This window comes from Podarcis filfolensis, assembly GCF_964270895.1.
Source record: "Podarcis filfolensis genome assembly, chromosome: 16".
In the NCBI taxonomy this organism is placed as follows: domain Eukaryota; kingdom Metazoa; phylum Chordata; class Lepidosauria; order Squamata; family Lacertidae; genus Podarcis; species Podarcis filfolensis.
The window spans coordinates 39,772,594-39,786,139 of record NC_139620.1 but is presented as its reverse complement, the minus strand read 5'-3'; the positions used below and the strand labels follow the sequence as shown (position 1 = coordinate 39,786,139).

Sequence of the window (13,546 nt, the reverse complement as noted above, 5' to 3'; positions counted from 1 at the left end):
ATAACTCAGAAAGCACTGAACTGTGGTGGGCCAAGAAACTATGCCAAAATTTGTACTTTGTCAAAGTATCCATAAAATAGATGAGACAAGAGTAAAATGCAACCTAAAAAGAGAGCGCTGAAGAGGGTCAAACTGCAGTAGTTTAAACTGCAAAGCTACCAGGTTTCACAATCTGAGAGTCTTATTTTGTTTTGCTTTTCAAATCCTTGCTTCTAGCCTTTATTTACTGTGTTTCGGACACAGTATTTTTAGCTATTTATAACAGTGAATAGATGTATCATTATCTTTCGGAAGTTCATATGAAGTTTTGCAAACACCATTCACCATAAGCAATCAATGTTTGACCTGACCTTGACCAGTAATTTTAATAACAGCAGCAGGTGAAATAAAAAACCACCATTGCAGTGAGGCTCTGCTGCCTCTACCATCTGCCTGAGGGAAGTCATTCTCTTCTTAGGAAGTGTGTTGGCTATGTCCCAGTCTCTCCTGGCCCCTACACTTCCCACATTAGAGCGCTCTGCCACCACCAGACAAAAGAATCATTACTCACCAAGCTGCCCCTCATCCAACAGTCTCAGAGAGTTCTCCGGGGTGTTAGGGGAGTGCAGTGCTAGAGCTCTAGGCATGGAAGCTCCACCAGTTCCAAGCTCAATCGGGAAATCACTTCTCAACGACTACTGTAAACCAGCACTACCCAAAAGCTACATTTTATTTACCTTTTGCTGAAGATGCACTCATACTGAAGAACACAGACATGTGTGGGTTTGCTTTTGTTTGCACACTGGAACCATTTACTAAACCAAAAAGTTATGTAAAGGAATGTGTGCAGAAGAAGCAGTGTGACTTTGAAGTAATGTCACAGCATTGTTTTTTCACAGGTTCTTATCAAGTGGAGCAAAAGCGGAACGAAGGCACGAGAATGTTCCCATGCAACCATTAAAAAGGCTTTGTCAAGTTCTCTTGGAGACAACTGGAGACCAAGGCTAACACTCCTGAAGTATCTCGCTTTCTGCATACTTCAGCAGCTTACAGCACTGTTTCCCAACCAGGGGCTCCAGGATATTCCAAGGGGGCCATAGGTGAAAATCACGTGGATAGCATGAGGCATGGGGGGCACAGAGGGAAGTGAGAAGAAAATCAATTTTTTAAATAAAGAAAATCCTGATTGGCTGGCTATCCTCTTAGCCAATTACAAAAGAGTAAGGGGGCAGCCCACCAGGGACTAGCACTCCTTTTCCCCATGTGCGTTTCCTTGGAGCAGTCCTGGTTTGTTTCTGGGGGAGAGGGCGATCGCTGAGACTCCCGTTTTGACTGACAGAGTCCATCATCCAGAAGCCCCAGGTCAGGTAAGTGGGGTGGTGGGGTGGCAATGGGTAGGGTTGGGTGAGGGAGAGCTGCTTGTTGTTGCTGCCAGTGCTGGGCCCAGTGGCAGCCTGGGCCTGACTCTGCAAGGTGCAGGATGCAAGCCACCCCAGCGCCTAGCCAAGTGGGGTCATCTGGTGCTGCTGACTTGCATCTAGTAAATAACTAAGTGTCTACTCAGTGGGCCTTACTCCCAAATAAGAGTGTGTGAGGCTATAATGTTTTATCTAGGCAGCCAGGGCTCCTCCGGGTGACAAGATCTTTTTGCACCAGGTCAGTGAGGACCGCTTGCTTTTTAAAATTCTCCCTATGCTCTATACAGAACTCCCTATGCTCCTTTGGACTGTATCTGTAGGTTTTCCCCTCTGTGTCAAATAACTGGGGTCAAATAAGTGTTGTTCTAAACTGCACACATCCATGTGCTGCCAGGTGAGATGCTCCCAGTCAGGCAGGCTAACCCCCCAAATCATTGCCAACAAAGGGGTAAAACAAGGTTACTTCTTAGTCCTGTATTTATTCAACCTTTTCTTAAACGACCTTGCACCCTGTTTACATGGGGTGGATGGCCATTGCCCAAAGCTCAGCTCCATCCACGTTCATCGTCTCTCGCACAAGGGCTGGCTTGAAGCGACTCCTGTGCCGCTGCCAGGAATATTGTATAGCCAACAGACGGGAACTGAACTTTGCAAAACCTAAAGTGCTTGTTTCTCATGATCTTGGAAGCCTCATAGGTGGGAGATCAGTGGAAACCCGTTGGAACAGGTTAAAAACTTTAAATACCTAGGCATCCACTTCCAATATAACCAGGTAATTCCTGGAATTACCATTGTAAGCTCTTATTATCTCTTCCCCATGTTTCTGCTGCATCAGACATTCTGATTGACCTCTGGAGCTTGTAAACAGCTTAGAAACCGAAGCATCTTTTTTAAACAAACAAACGAACACAAGTAGTTGTTTCAGGATAACTTACGGGTGTTTTTTTGTCTAAAGCAGAACCCATCTCTACCTACCCTAGTCGGTCAACCAAATCCCAGAGGACATTGGGGGATGGAACGAGCGGCGATCCGTCATACAGAACCACAGATGCACCAACAGCGAGAGCAGAAACCAGCCAGTTCCACATCATCCAACCAGTCTAGGGAGTGTGGGGAAATGCACGTTAGCTTTATCCTAGATAGTCACCTCCCTCACCTATTTCCAGACCTGTGAAGCTAATCTCGCACTTCTTCTCAAGGACGCAGGTATGTAAAATGTATGTGCCGTCATGAGACCCTGCCTACAGGTAATATTCCAAGTGCCAAGCACACCCCGGGTTTAAATGCAAAGCAGGGTGCACTCCAGACTGGCCGCATCACGCTCAATTAAGCCTTTCCCCCAATAACCCAGTCGGTGGGGAGGGCCGTGGTTCAGAGTGTCTGCTTTTCATGCAGAGGGTCCCCCAGTTCAATTCCAGGTTTCTCCAGGTAGGGCTGGGAATGTCCTTCCGGAAAAGCTTCATTAACTAGAAACTCCGAAATGTGGGATCCCCTCCAAAGCTGTGCCAAAGATTTGCAGTCATTTTGCAGCGAAAAACCCTGCATTTTGCAGCAGCACCCAAACTGAGTAACTGATACATCAAACTAGGGTTTATAGTTAACACCCAAAAATCCAACACTGTCAGTCTGGAGTGAATCAGACGATGTTGGGTTTGGGGGTGATACCTATGCCCCCTGGTTTGAGTATCAATTACTTGGGTTGGGGGGCACTGCAAAACGCAGGGGTTTCAGTGCAAAATGCAAGGTTTTTGCTGCAAAACAACTGCAAAACTTTGGCACTAGTTTAAAGTTATTTGGAAAATGTTGGAGTGTTAACAACAAACCCTGGTCTGATATACCAGATTTGGAGGGTGCTGCAAAACGTGCTGTTTTCACTGCAGAACGACTGCCAAACTTTGGTACAACTTTGGAGGGGATCCCAAATTTTGGGGTTCATGGGTAATGAAGCTCTCCTGAAACCCTGGAGAGCCGTTGCCAGTCAGTGTGGACAATCCTGAGCTAGATGGAATGGTCAGCTTTCTGGCAGCTTCCAATTTCGCACGGGATGTAGCTCAGGGGTAGAGCAACTGCTCTGCGTACAGAAGGCCCTGGGTTCAAACCCTGGCATCTCCAAGAAGGACTGGGAAAGATTCCTAGACTCTGAAGAGCTGCTGCTAGTCAGTGTGGGCTGCACTGAGCTTGGTGGGCCAATGTCTAACTCAGTATAAAGCAGCTTCCTCTGTAACCAAAAAGGTGCCTCCATTCATCGGGCAACAGCTCACATGCTGCAGGAGGCAAATACCATTTCTCACAAGAGGGAATGTCCCCCAAATGCCTGCCACAATCCACATGGGGGGCTCAGAAAACAAACGTGCTTTTTCGCTTGTCTGAGCTGCCCTTCGCTCATATGCAAAGGTAACTGTTAATGGATCAAATCGGTCAAAACTCAGAATCAGTCAACTTAGACAAAATAAGACTGTTGCTTGATTTTAAAAGTGAACTTTTGGGATTGAAAGGTTAGCCATGCCATGCAAAAGCAATTTTATCTGCAGCATGAAGGATCAAAAGGCCAGGTGAACGTTCCCCACATTTGCACTCTCCTGCCAAATAAATTACCTAAAATAAGCCAATTTATGCACACTTGCATCATTATTGCTCATCTGGGTCATAGAAGTCATGCTTTTCTTCAAGAAAAGAATAAACATGGCAAACCCCATGCAGGCTGTGTTGAAAGCCTTAGCAAAAATACAATTAACAGCACTTACTGTTGTGTAGTACATGATGTTGTCACTGCTGGACATGTTACCATGGAGGAGGTGCTCTTTCAAATGCTGAATTAACGTCCCCTGGTTTAAAAGAAAAAAGACGGACGTACAAAGCAAGGTGTAATGGTTAGACTGGGTGAACTATGAACCAGCCACCATCTCTCAGCCTAACCCCCACCTTGCAGGGCTGGCTTTATCCAAAGGATGCCTCAGGTGCAGCTACAGAGCTTGTGCAACTCAAACTCAAGCTGGAGACCTGTGAGTAGGATCCAGCCAAGCCATACTCAGAGTAAGTCCAGCAACTGCTATGGGTCTACTCTGGGTATGGCTTAGTTCAATATCGCCACTGAGCATGAGACTCTTAATCGAAGGGTTGTGGGTTTGAGCCCCACATTGGGCAAGAGACTCCTGCATTGGAGGGGGTTGGACCACTGGTGTAGGAGGGGGGGTGTGGTGGGTGCGGGCCGCCCTGGGTGTCAACACTGAGGAGGGTGACAAAATGGCAAAAATATGTGTTTTTAAAATAAATAAAAATTTGAAAAAATAACATTTAAAACTAGCTTAATAACTTCGTCTGACAATTAATAAACCTCAACAAGTCAACATAATACGTATTGAAACTTTTTAGTTCAGTCAACAAACGCCACGAAATGGGGCTGTGAGTGGGCCCCGTTGGCGGGTCAGGTGTGACCTGGTGGCAGAGAGCAGGAGGGTGGGCGGCCAGGCTGCTGCGTAGACGCCTTGGCGTTGGCGCTTCGTGCCCAGATGCAGTAGCTCCACCGCCAGGCATGCCTGACCCAGTAGTGGAGAGCAGGGGGCGAGTGAGCAGCAGCTTCCCCACCCGTCTCCTTCCCTGAACTGCATCTACTGCCCCCTCCCCCCTCGGGGGCGCGCCCCATGCACCCATCCCAGGCAGCGCGAGCATATGCTCCACCACTGGGCTGGACTAGATGACCCTCGTGGTCCCTTCCAACTCTACAATTCTATGACTCTATTATATCCAAGTTCTGCTTCCTGCCTATCCTCTTTACAACTTCGCCTTTGATGGAAGTATTGGGAGGAGATTTTAAGCAAATCCAAATATGCGCTGGTAAAAATAGGGTCTACAATGATTGCCGGGGGGGGGGGTTGAGGACTTTTTTCAAACAAAGAATGTAAATTGTGCAAACCACAGGGATGGGGAGAATGAAGTAGCAAACAAGGAATGTTCTGCAGTAGTTTTATGTTCAGCCAGTTTATTGCTAAAACCAGCTAACTCCTATTCTGTTTTTGAGTGTCACAGTGCTGACATCTGAACTTAAAAATGGAAAGCGTAATGCTGGTGATCAATAAAAGAGGTTTGAAGACCGTCTCAAGGCAAATCTAAAATAATGTAGTATAAATACTGACAACTGGGAAACACTGGCCTGCGAGAGCTCCAGTTGGAGAACAGCCTTTACCAAAGGTGTCATGGGCTTTGAAGACACTCAAACTCAAGATGAATTGCCCTGCACAGTCACTTACGGACTCATTGTTAAAACCCCCTAGGAGGTCTAAAACCATTTTGGGATTCAGGGAGGGTCACCTTGGATATTGTTAAGAGACGGTTTGCTAAGATCCCTACAAGAATTTTGCTGGCCACAGCTAATAAAGAAATGCCTCAATAGTTTCTACAATCCGTTCCGTCACCTTTTTTAGAGATTGATAATTCTGGCATCCCAAAAGTCTGCTGGGATCTCCTCTCTCTCCCAGATTTTTCTGATGAGCTTGTGAAGTTGCACAGACATCCTGGCTAGCAGCAACTGAGCCCTCTCCTCCATGAATCTGTCTATCCCTCCTTTTAAAACCCTCCCAATTGGTGGTCATCTTTGCCTCCAGGGGGAGCGAGTTCCAGAGCCTGACTATTGTTAGATTCCTTTGGGAAAAGAAATTCTATCCCAGCCTTTGCTGTGCAGATTTTCTCCTTGCAGGGAGTTTTTCAAAGTTGTGATTTCCCCCTGTCCAGAGTCTAAGGTGGTACAGCCCATACTGTCACCACAGGCATCTTACTCCTCAGTTCTCCCAGGTGCGTAGATGCAGCCCAAGTACCTTAGCAAAATCCACCAAGCAAATTCAGTCTGTTGGAAGGTGGGGGAAATGCCTCTCCTGTCGCTTGTTAACCGACACCCTACTGTGCAGAGCCTCCACAACCCCAAACAGCAACATGACCTACCCCTGCGGAGTGAACCATGCATTTTGGAGCTCCTGTTGTGCCAGATGAATACATGATAAAAAGAGGATGGCTGAAAGGAAGCTGTTCGAACTCTAGCTGCGGGGCTTGATCTCCCTTCCCCGCTGCAAGAAAGTCTTCTAGAAAGACGCTGAACAAAGAAGAAGACATGGAGGGGAGGGAGAGAGAATTAATATCACTATCAAACCTTTGTGACATTTATTGTGTATTTATTAATTTATTATTACTTTTCTCAAAGTGGCACCCGTGCTTCTCCTCCTTGCCCACTGTATCATCACAACCGCCCTGTGAGGGAGGCCAGGCAGAAAGACAGTGGCTTGCAAAAGTCACCCAGGGGCCTTCCATGGCCGAGAACAGATCCGAATGCTGGGCTCCCAGGACCTAAACTGACACTCTAGCCCAGGAGGGGGGAACCTGCCTCAACCTGAGGGCCTCATTACCTTCTGAGCAATTTTCTGGGGCCCATGGTGTATTTTTAATCATTCTGTATGTTAACAATACTGTGCAGCTGGTTTTCATGTTTTGTAAGCCACTCAGAAGTCATCGGCTCTCGATCCATTCCAGTCCGGCTTCCGCGCTGGTCATGGGACCGAGACGGCTCTGGTCGCCCTAACAGATGATCTCCGCAGGCAGCTGGATCCAGGCGGGTCGGGGCTGCTGATTCTTCTAGACCTGTCAGCAGCCTTCGACATGGTCGATCACGAACTCCTGGACCACCGCCTTGCCGACGTGGGGATCCAGGGCACAGTCCTTCAATGGCTGCGCTCGTTTCTCTCTGGTCGGGGACAGAGGGTGGCGCTTGGGGGGGAATTGTCATCGCGCCACTCCTTGGTGTGTGGAGTGCCTCAGGGTGCGATTCTCTCCCCGATGCTTTTTAACATCTTTATGCGCCCCCTCGCCCAGCTTGTCCAGAGTTTTGGGCTGGGTTGCCATCAGTATGCCGATGACACCCAACTCTGTCTGTTGATGAATGGCCATCCTGACTCGGCCCCAGACACACTGACCAGATGTCTGGAAGCTGTGGCTGGATGGTTACGTGGGAGCCGGTTGAAGTTAAATCCTTCGAAGACAGAGGTCCTCTGGCTGGGACGGAGCGATGTGGGATTGAGGGGGCAACTCCCATCTCTTGCAGGGGTGCAATTAGTGCCAGCATCGTCCGTTAAGAGTTTGGGTGTAATCTTCGATACCTCCCTCTCTATGGAGGCGCAGATTACAGCTATAACAAAGGCGGCATTTTTTCATCTCCGCCAAGCTAAGCAGTTGGCCCCTTATCTCTCTCGCCCTGACCTAGCCACTGTGATCCACGCGACGGTCACCTCCAGACTGGATTATTGTAACTCGCTCTACGTGGGGCTGCCCTTGAGACTGACCCAGAAACTCCAGCGGGTGCAGAATGCCGCGGCGAGACTCCTTATGGGGTCTTCGCTGCGAGATCATATTCATCCGGTACTATACCAGCTGCACTGGCTCCCGGTGGAGTACAGGATCAGGTTTAAGGTGCTGGTTTTAACCTTTAAAGCCCTATACGGCCTAGGACCCTCGTACCTACGGGACCGCCTCTCCTGGTATGCCCCACAGAAAAACTTACGGTCTGCAAATAAAAACATCCTGAAGGTCCTGGGCCACAGAGAGGTTAGGCTGTCCTCAACCAGAGCCAGGGCTTTTTCGGCTGTGGCTCCAATCTGGTGGAATGCTCTGTCACAAGAGACTAGGGCCCTGCGGGACTTGACATCTTTCCGCAGGGCCTGCAAGACAGAGCTGTTCCACCAGGCCTTTGGTCAGGGCGGCACAGCCTGACTCCCTCCTTTGGCAATCTGCACAGAATTTTGCTTAATGGTTGCCATCAATTTGATTTTAATTAATTTTATAATGAATGTTTTTAGAATGTTGGATTATTTTGATTGTTGTTAGCCGCCCTGAGCCCAGCTTCGGCTGGGGAGGGCGGGATATAAATAAAATTTATTATTATTATTATTATCTGGATCTGGGCATTAAGCTGTTAATAATAATAATAAGAAGAAGAAGAAGAAGAAGAAGAAGAAGAAGAAGAAGCCAACAGCTACTCTGGGTGGCTTCCAACACATTAAACATCAAACAGTAATAATAATAATAATAATAATAATAATAATAATAATAATAATAATAATAGCTTATTATTTATATAACTCACATTATATAACACACACACTCTTTCTCTCAATTTCTTGGCAAATTAAGTGCCACAACCCCGGTAACAAAACAAGCCAAACAAGCCTTTTGCTGCTCCAAAAAGCACTTCTAACAAATCCATTGTTTTCTACTCTCTCTCCAAAATTTGAGCAAACACTCAAGAGCCTGTCCCTTCCGCAACCCTTGCCAGTTGGCTTCTGAGTGGGCACACAAAATGACCCACCTTGCAAATATCTGAGAAGCCCACAAGTCAGATTCACAAACCAGAAGACTAAATTCCGCAGCCTCCAATTAAATATAAAGTAAAATATATTCTGGATTCAATGACACCAATTGCTTTTTAAAAAAGATAGATAAATAGATGTACATTTGTCCAGTCCACTTTATACCTGTGCGAAATTTTGGAAATGTCTATAGATTCTCTCGAGGAAACGTATGGGATCACCACAACTTTTTTTAGATCTGGGAGTCCTGAAAGAAAGCAAAAATTCAATGGTTAAATGGAGAGAAATGACAGCTGTTTCCACTTTTAAAGTGTCTTCCTATAACCATAGCTTACTTGACAGTGACCCAGACCACATGTTAAATATTACTGGAGTAGTAATGAATTTAGTTTCTCCTTTTCCACCTCTCATGTCCTCTTCAGTGGAGAGTCCCTTGTTTGTCGAACCACAGTTTTCCCTGGTTTCAGAACTGGGAAACCGATTTCCACACTCCCTACCAACCATGATTGCCAGCTTGACCTAGTTTGCTGTTTCTCGACTCTTGATGTCACAGGGAACTCAGGTTTAACAAACCAGAAAATGTCTGCTGAAGCCAGACATGCAAGAGGAGCAAGGGAAGAAAAGTGGGGAGCACCTGTGATCATTAAGAACATAATAAAAGCCCTGCTGGATCAGACCAAAGGCTGAACAAAATGCCTATGGGCAGCCAACATACAGGATGCAAGTGCAATAACTCTCCTCCACTGCTACCTTGCAGCAATTGAAGATAGTCATGCCTGATCCCTTTCTAAAGCAATTTAAGTTGGTGGCCATCACCACATCTTGTGGAAATGATTCCACAGTTTAGGATCGCTCCTTCCCAATAGAGCAAATGGTTAATGTTATTTAGATTCTACAGAAGGCTTGTTGCTGCCAAGGGCACAAGCAGGCACTGCTCTGCATCGCCAACTGTTTTTGTGGAGCCCACATCTACCCCCTTGTGCTCCCCATGGTGGCTGTGCATTTGGCCGCGCAGCTCTAGGTGGTGTAAACCATATAGGCTTCCCTTGTCACAGCCTGCCATGCACAGCTACCCATATGACCAGTCTCCCAAGCTCTGACCCACCAGTGGGCTAAAGGACAAACCTGTCTAAGGTCTGCAGTCCAGGTGCTGAAGTCCGACAACTCAAGCAAGGCATAAGAAACCAACCAGGAAGGGCCGGCTCAAGATGTTTTGCTGCCTGAGGCAAAGGACAAGATAGCACCCTCCCACAAGGCATATGCAGAAGCCAACTGGATTGGCAGTTGAACCTTACCCCAATACTGGTGGCAGAAAACTATATTTCCCTGTGCCTGAGGGCAGCCAGGTTGTGTAGGGAGCACAGGGCAGGCCCCATGGCACTCACAGCTCTGTCCCCTTCCTGTCCTTCAGCATCTGCTGCCTGAAGCAGCTGCCTCACTCTGCCTCATCATAGGGCCGGCCCTGCAACTAGGACTTTAGCGGTGGTGCATATGCAGCCACTTTCAGGCACCAGAGGGCTGGGCAGTGTTGTACACCTCAGGCGCAAAGCTATTAATCTCCTCCGTACATTAATGAAGGGATGGAAGAGAGAAGCAATGCCCCATATTCAACAATTCCCACAAGTGTGCAAGGCAGCCAGTACCCTTTACGACGTTCTGAAGCTTTTCCAAGTGATTGTGTTTTTTCCCGTTGTAAATGACAGCTTCAACAGAAAAGATCAACTTGGGCTGAATTTGGGAAAATCTGTCCAGCACACCCTGAAGGAGACAGACAGACATTAATACAGCCATTAACAGGAATAAGTGAGAACATTGGTTTCCCCCAGATTGCAAAACGCTGGGACTCTTTAAACATTATCCTTGTCACAAAAGAACTATTTTCTTAGCCCTTTCAAATATAACATTAAAGCAGGAATAACTAACATGGTGCCCTCCACTTGTGGACTATAGATCCCATTCTCCTTCCCTGGTTTACAATGATGTACATGAGCAACAGCTGATTTTCTCCCTCCTCTGCTGCCGTGCAGGGAGAAAATAAGAAGCCTTTGCTTCTGCTTTTAAAATAACAAGAGTTCCTTGCTACATCCAAATATGGAGAAACCCTGGCTTGTTCAAAAGGAGCAAACTGTGGTTTATGGCAGCTTGTTTGAGCAGGCTGTTTAACCCAAGAGTAGCAAACAGGATGCCCTCCAGAGGCTGCCGGACTCCCAACTCCCTTTAGCCTCCGCCAGCCTGGTCGGTGGTGAAGGGAGCTAGAGCCCTGTCTCCTCCCCCCTGATTAAAAAGATCCAGGGCTGCTTCTAGCCCAGGGGGGCACAACGTGCCGCCCTCCGGAAGTTTCCCATGAGCCCCAAGCAGCATAGCCATTGAACAGGATGAAGGGAGGTGTAGTCCAACAACACCTGGAGAGCTACAGGTTGTGCTCCCCTGTTCTGGCACCGAAAAAGTTCTATGGAGAAAGCTGAATTCACACCTACTGGAAATTAAACCCATCAGGCAGGGTGGGAAGAGGATGATTTTGTGCTTTGTTAAATACTGGTGCCGTGAAAAAGTGTGGCTCTTCTCGTTGAGCTAAAATAAAAATAAAATTGTGCAGCAGGAGGGGACAATAAAGCACTGCAGAATGGGGGGGGGGGGAGATGGGTTAAATTAGTTACCATAAATTCTCTCATTTAAGTTAGTTTCTTGAACTGCCTTCGGTTGATGAAAATGGGGTTATGCTGCCCCCCAGTGGCCAACTTCAAAAAGTAAAGAGTGTTTATATTATTTAATATAAATAATTTAGTTATACCTCTTCTTGCAAACGCTTCATGTTGCGTTTTTTCGGGTTAAGAATGCGGCAAAGCCGGAAGTGTTTACTTCCGGGTTTCACTGCACAGTTCACACATGCGCAGAAACAAAAGCGCTCTATCGCGCTTCGCACATGCGCAGAAGCGCTGCTCTTGTTGAGGACTTTTCGAGGTACAAATGGTACCCTGGAACGGATCATGTCCAAAACCAGAGGTACCACTGTAATACAAAAAATTCTGGCTGTAATTAACATTACATTTCCCACCCAAAGTGTTCAGCGCAGCACATGTTATCCCATTTCTATCTCTCAGGGCTTTTGTGTGGTAGATTAAGTACAAAGGAAATGAGAGATTCAGGACCTCCCACCTGGCAGTGATTGAAAGCCAGGCCTCCTCAAACCAAATTCATCACTTTTTTAAAAAAGTGCTTTTTATTGAATTGTGACAACACATAAACACTCAAAACAAACAAAAACAAAGGAAAAAGAAACTAAAAAGAGAACACACACACAAAAATAAGTTACAAACATATAACCATAAATCCTAAAGATCTTACAAACGGACTCATGTTATCTCCTTTTCTGTTCCCAATCCTTATTCTGTTCTTACAGACTTCCTTCCTCCTCAATGCCGTTCTGATTTTCCTTTTTTGGTAAACTGCTTCATTCTCACTTCATCATTACTATCTTTCTCCATAGAATATACTTGTAACCCTTATTTTATTTTGCAAAAATTACTCAAAGCAAGCCCAGGTTTTTATTTGAGGACACAGTTTTTAAAGATACTCTTTATACATTCCCCATTCTTTTTGGGATTTTAACTTGGACTGTCCCCTAATTGTGTCTGTCATTTTCACCAGCTCAAAATAATTGAATAATTTATCCTTTTTTAGTTGGTAATATATCACTTTTCCAATTTTGGGCAATTAATATTTTTGCTGCCATGGCTGTGTATAAGAATATTTTCTTATTTTCATTTAAGATATCTGATTCTAGTATGTTGAATACAAAGGCTTCTGGTCTCTCTATAAAAGTTTATTTAAATATTTTTTTCAATTCTTCATACACCTTATCCCAGAGGCTCTTAATTTTGTTGCAGGACCCCTCCGCCTGATTACAGCTCCAACACATTTTAGAGCTTGCTTTGTACATTTTGGATATCTTACTAGGTGTTATACAGCATCTGAAAAATATCTTTAAAAGATTTTCTTTTAAAGATTTTCTTTTAAAGCAGTGAATTTTCAATCTTTGTTCCATAACCTTTCCCATGCCAATAATTGAATAATTTTCCCAAAATCCATTGCCCACTTGATCATTACCTCTTTGTATTTGTTCATCTTTGACCTCCCATTCCAAGAGGAATCCATACATTTTAGAAATTACTTTCCTCTTGTTCTATATTAATTCTTTTATCTATCATTGACTCTTCTTTTGCAAAACCTCTTTTTTATCTAATTTGAATATTTCATTTAGTTGATGGTATTGAATCCATCCTGTCATAATCTTTCAGTTCTTCATAATCTTTCAGTTTCAATTTGTTACCTTTTTCTTCTAACAGGTCTTTATACATATCCCAGGTTGTTTCCATATTTTTCCTCTTGACTGCTAAGGCCTTCAAAGGCGATAGCCACCAAAGGGTTCTAGGTTTTACTAAATCTTTGTATCTTTCCCACACTTTAAAGGTTTCCTTTTATTTGGATAAGGAAGCCTCTATTGACTTTCACCTTTTGATAATCCAACTACGCATGCCACCCATAACAATTGTCAAAACCTTCTAAATCCAATAGGCCAGCATTTTCCAATGTTATCCATTCCTTTAACCAATTTAGACAGGCTGAATCATAATACGTGGTACCTCGGGTTAAGAACATAATTCGTTCTGGAGGTACATTATTAACCTGAAACTGTTCTTAACCTGAGGTACCACTTTAGCTAATGGGGCCTCCCCCTGCTGCTGGTCCCACCGTGCTGCTGCCGCCAGAGCACGATTTCGCTTCTCATCCTGAAGCAAAGTT

At 45.5% G+C, this 13,546-nt stretch overlaps 1 protein-coding gene across 1 annotated transcript in view; it reads right to left on the bottom strand.

Moving 5' to 3' along the window:
* AACS (acetoacetyl-CoA synthetase) overlaps positions 1-13,546 on the bottom strand; it is a 56,453-nt gene that overhangs the window by 20,926 nt on the left and 21,981 nt on the right. Inside the window, exons 6-10 of the mRNA XM_083590136.1 lie at positions 10,387-10,501; positions 8,909-8,990; positions 6,333-6,480; positions 4,142-4,222; positions 2,373-2,497 (exon numbers count right to left, since the gene is read on the bottom strand). Of these exons, the coding sequence (XP_083446262.1) occupies positions 2,373-2,497; positions 4,142-4,222; positions 6,333-6,480; positions 8,909-8,990; positions 10,387-10,501 (551 nt within the window). The remainder of the gene's footprint in view (positions 1-2,372; positions 2,498-4,141; positions 4,223-6,332; positions 6,481-8,908; positions 8,991-10,386; positions 10,502-13,546) is intronic.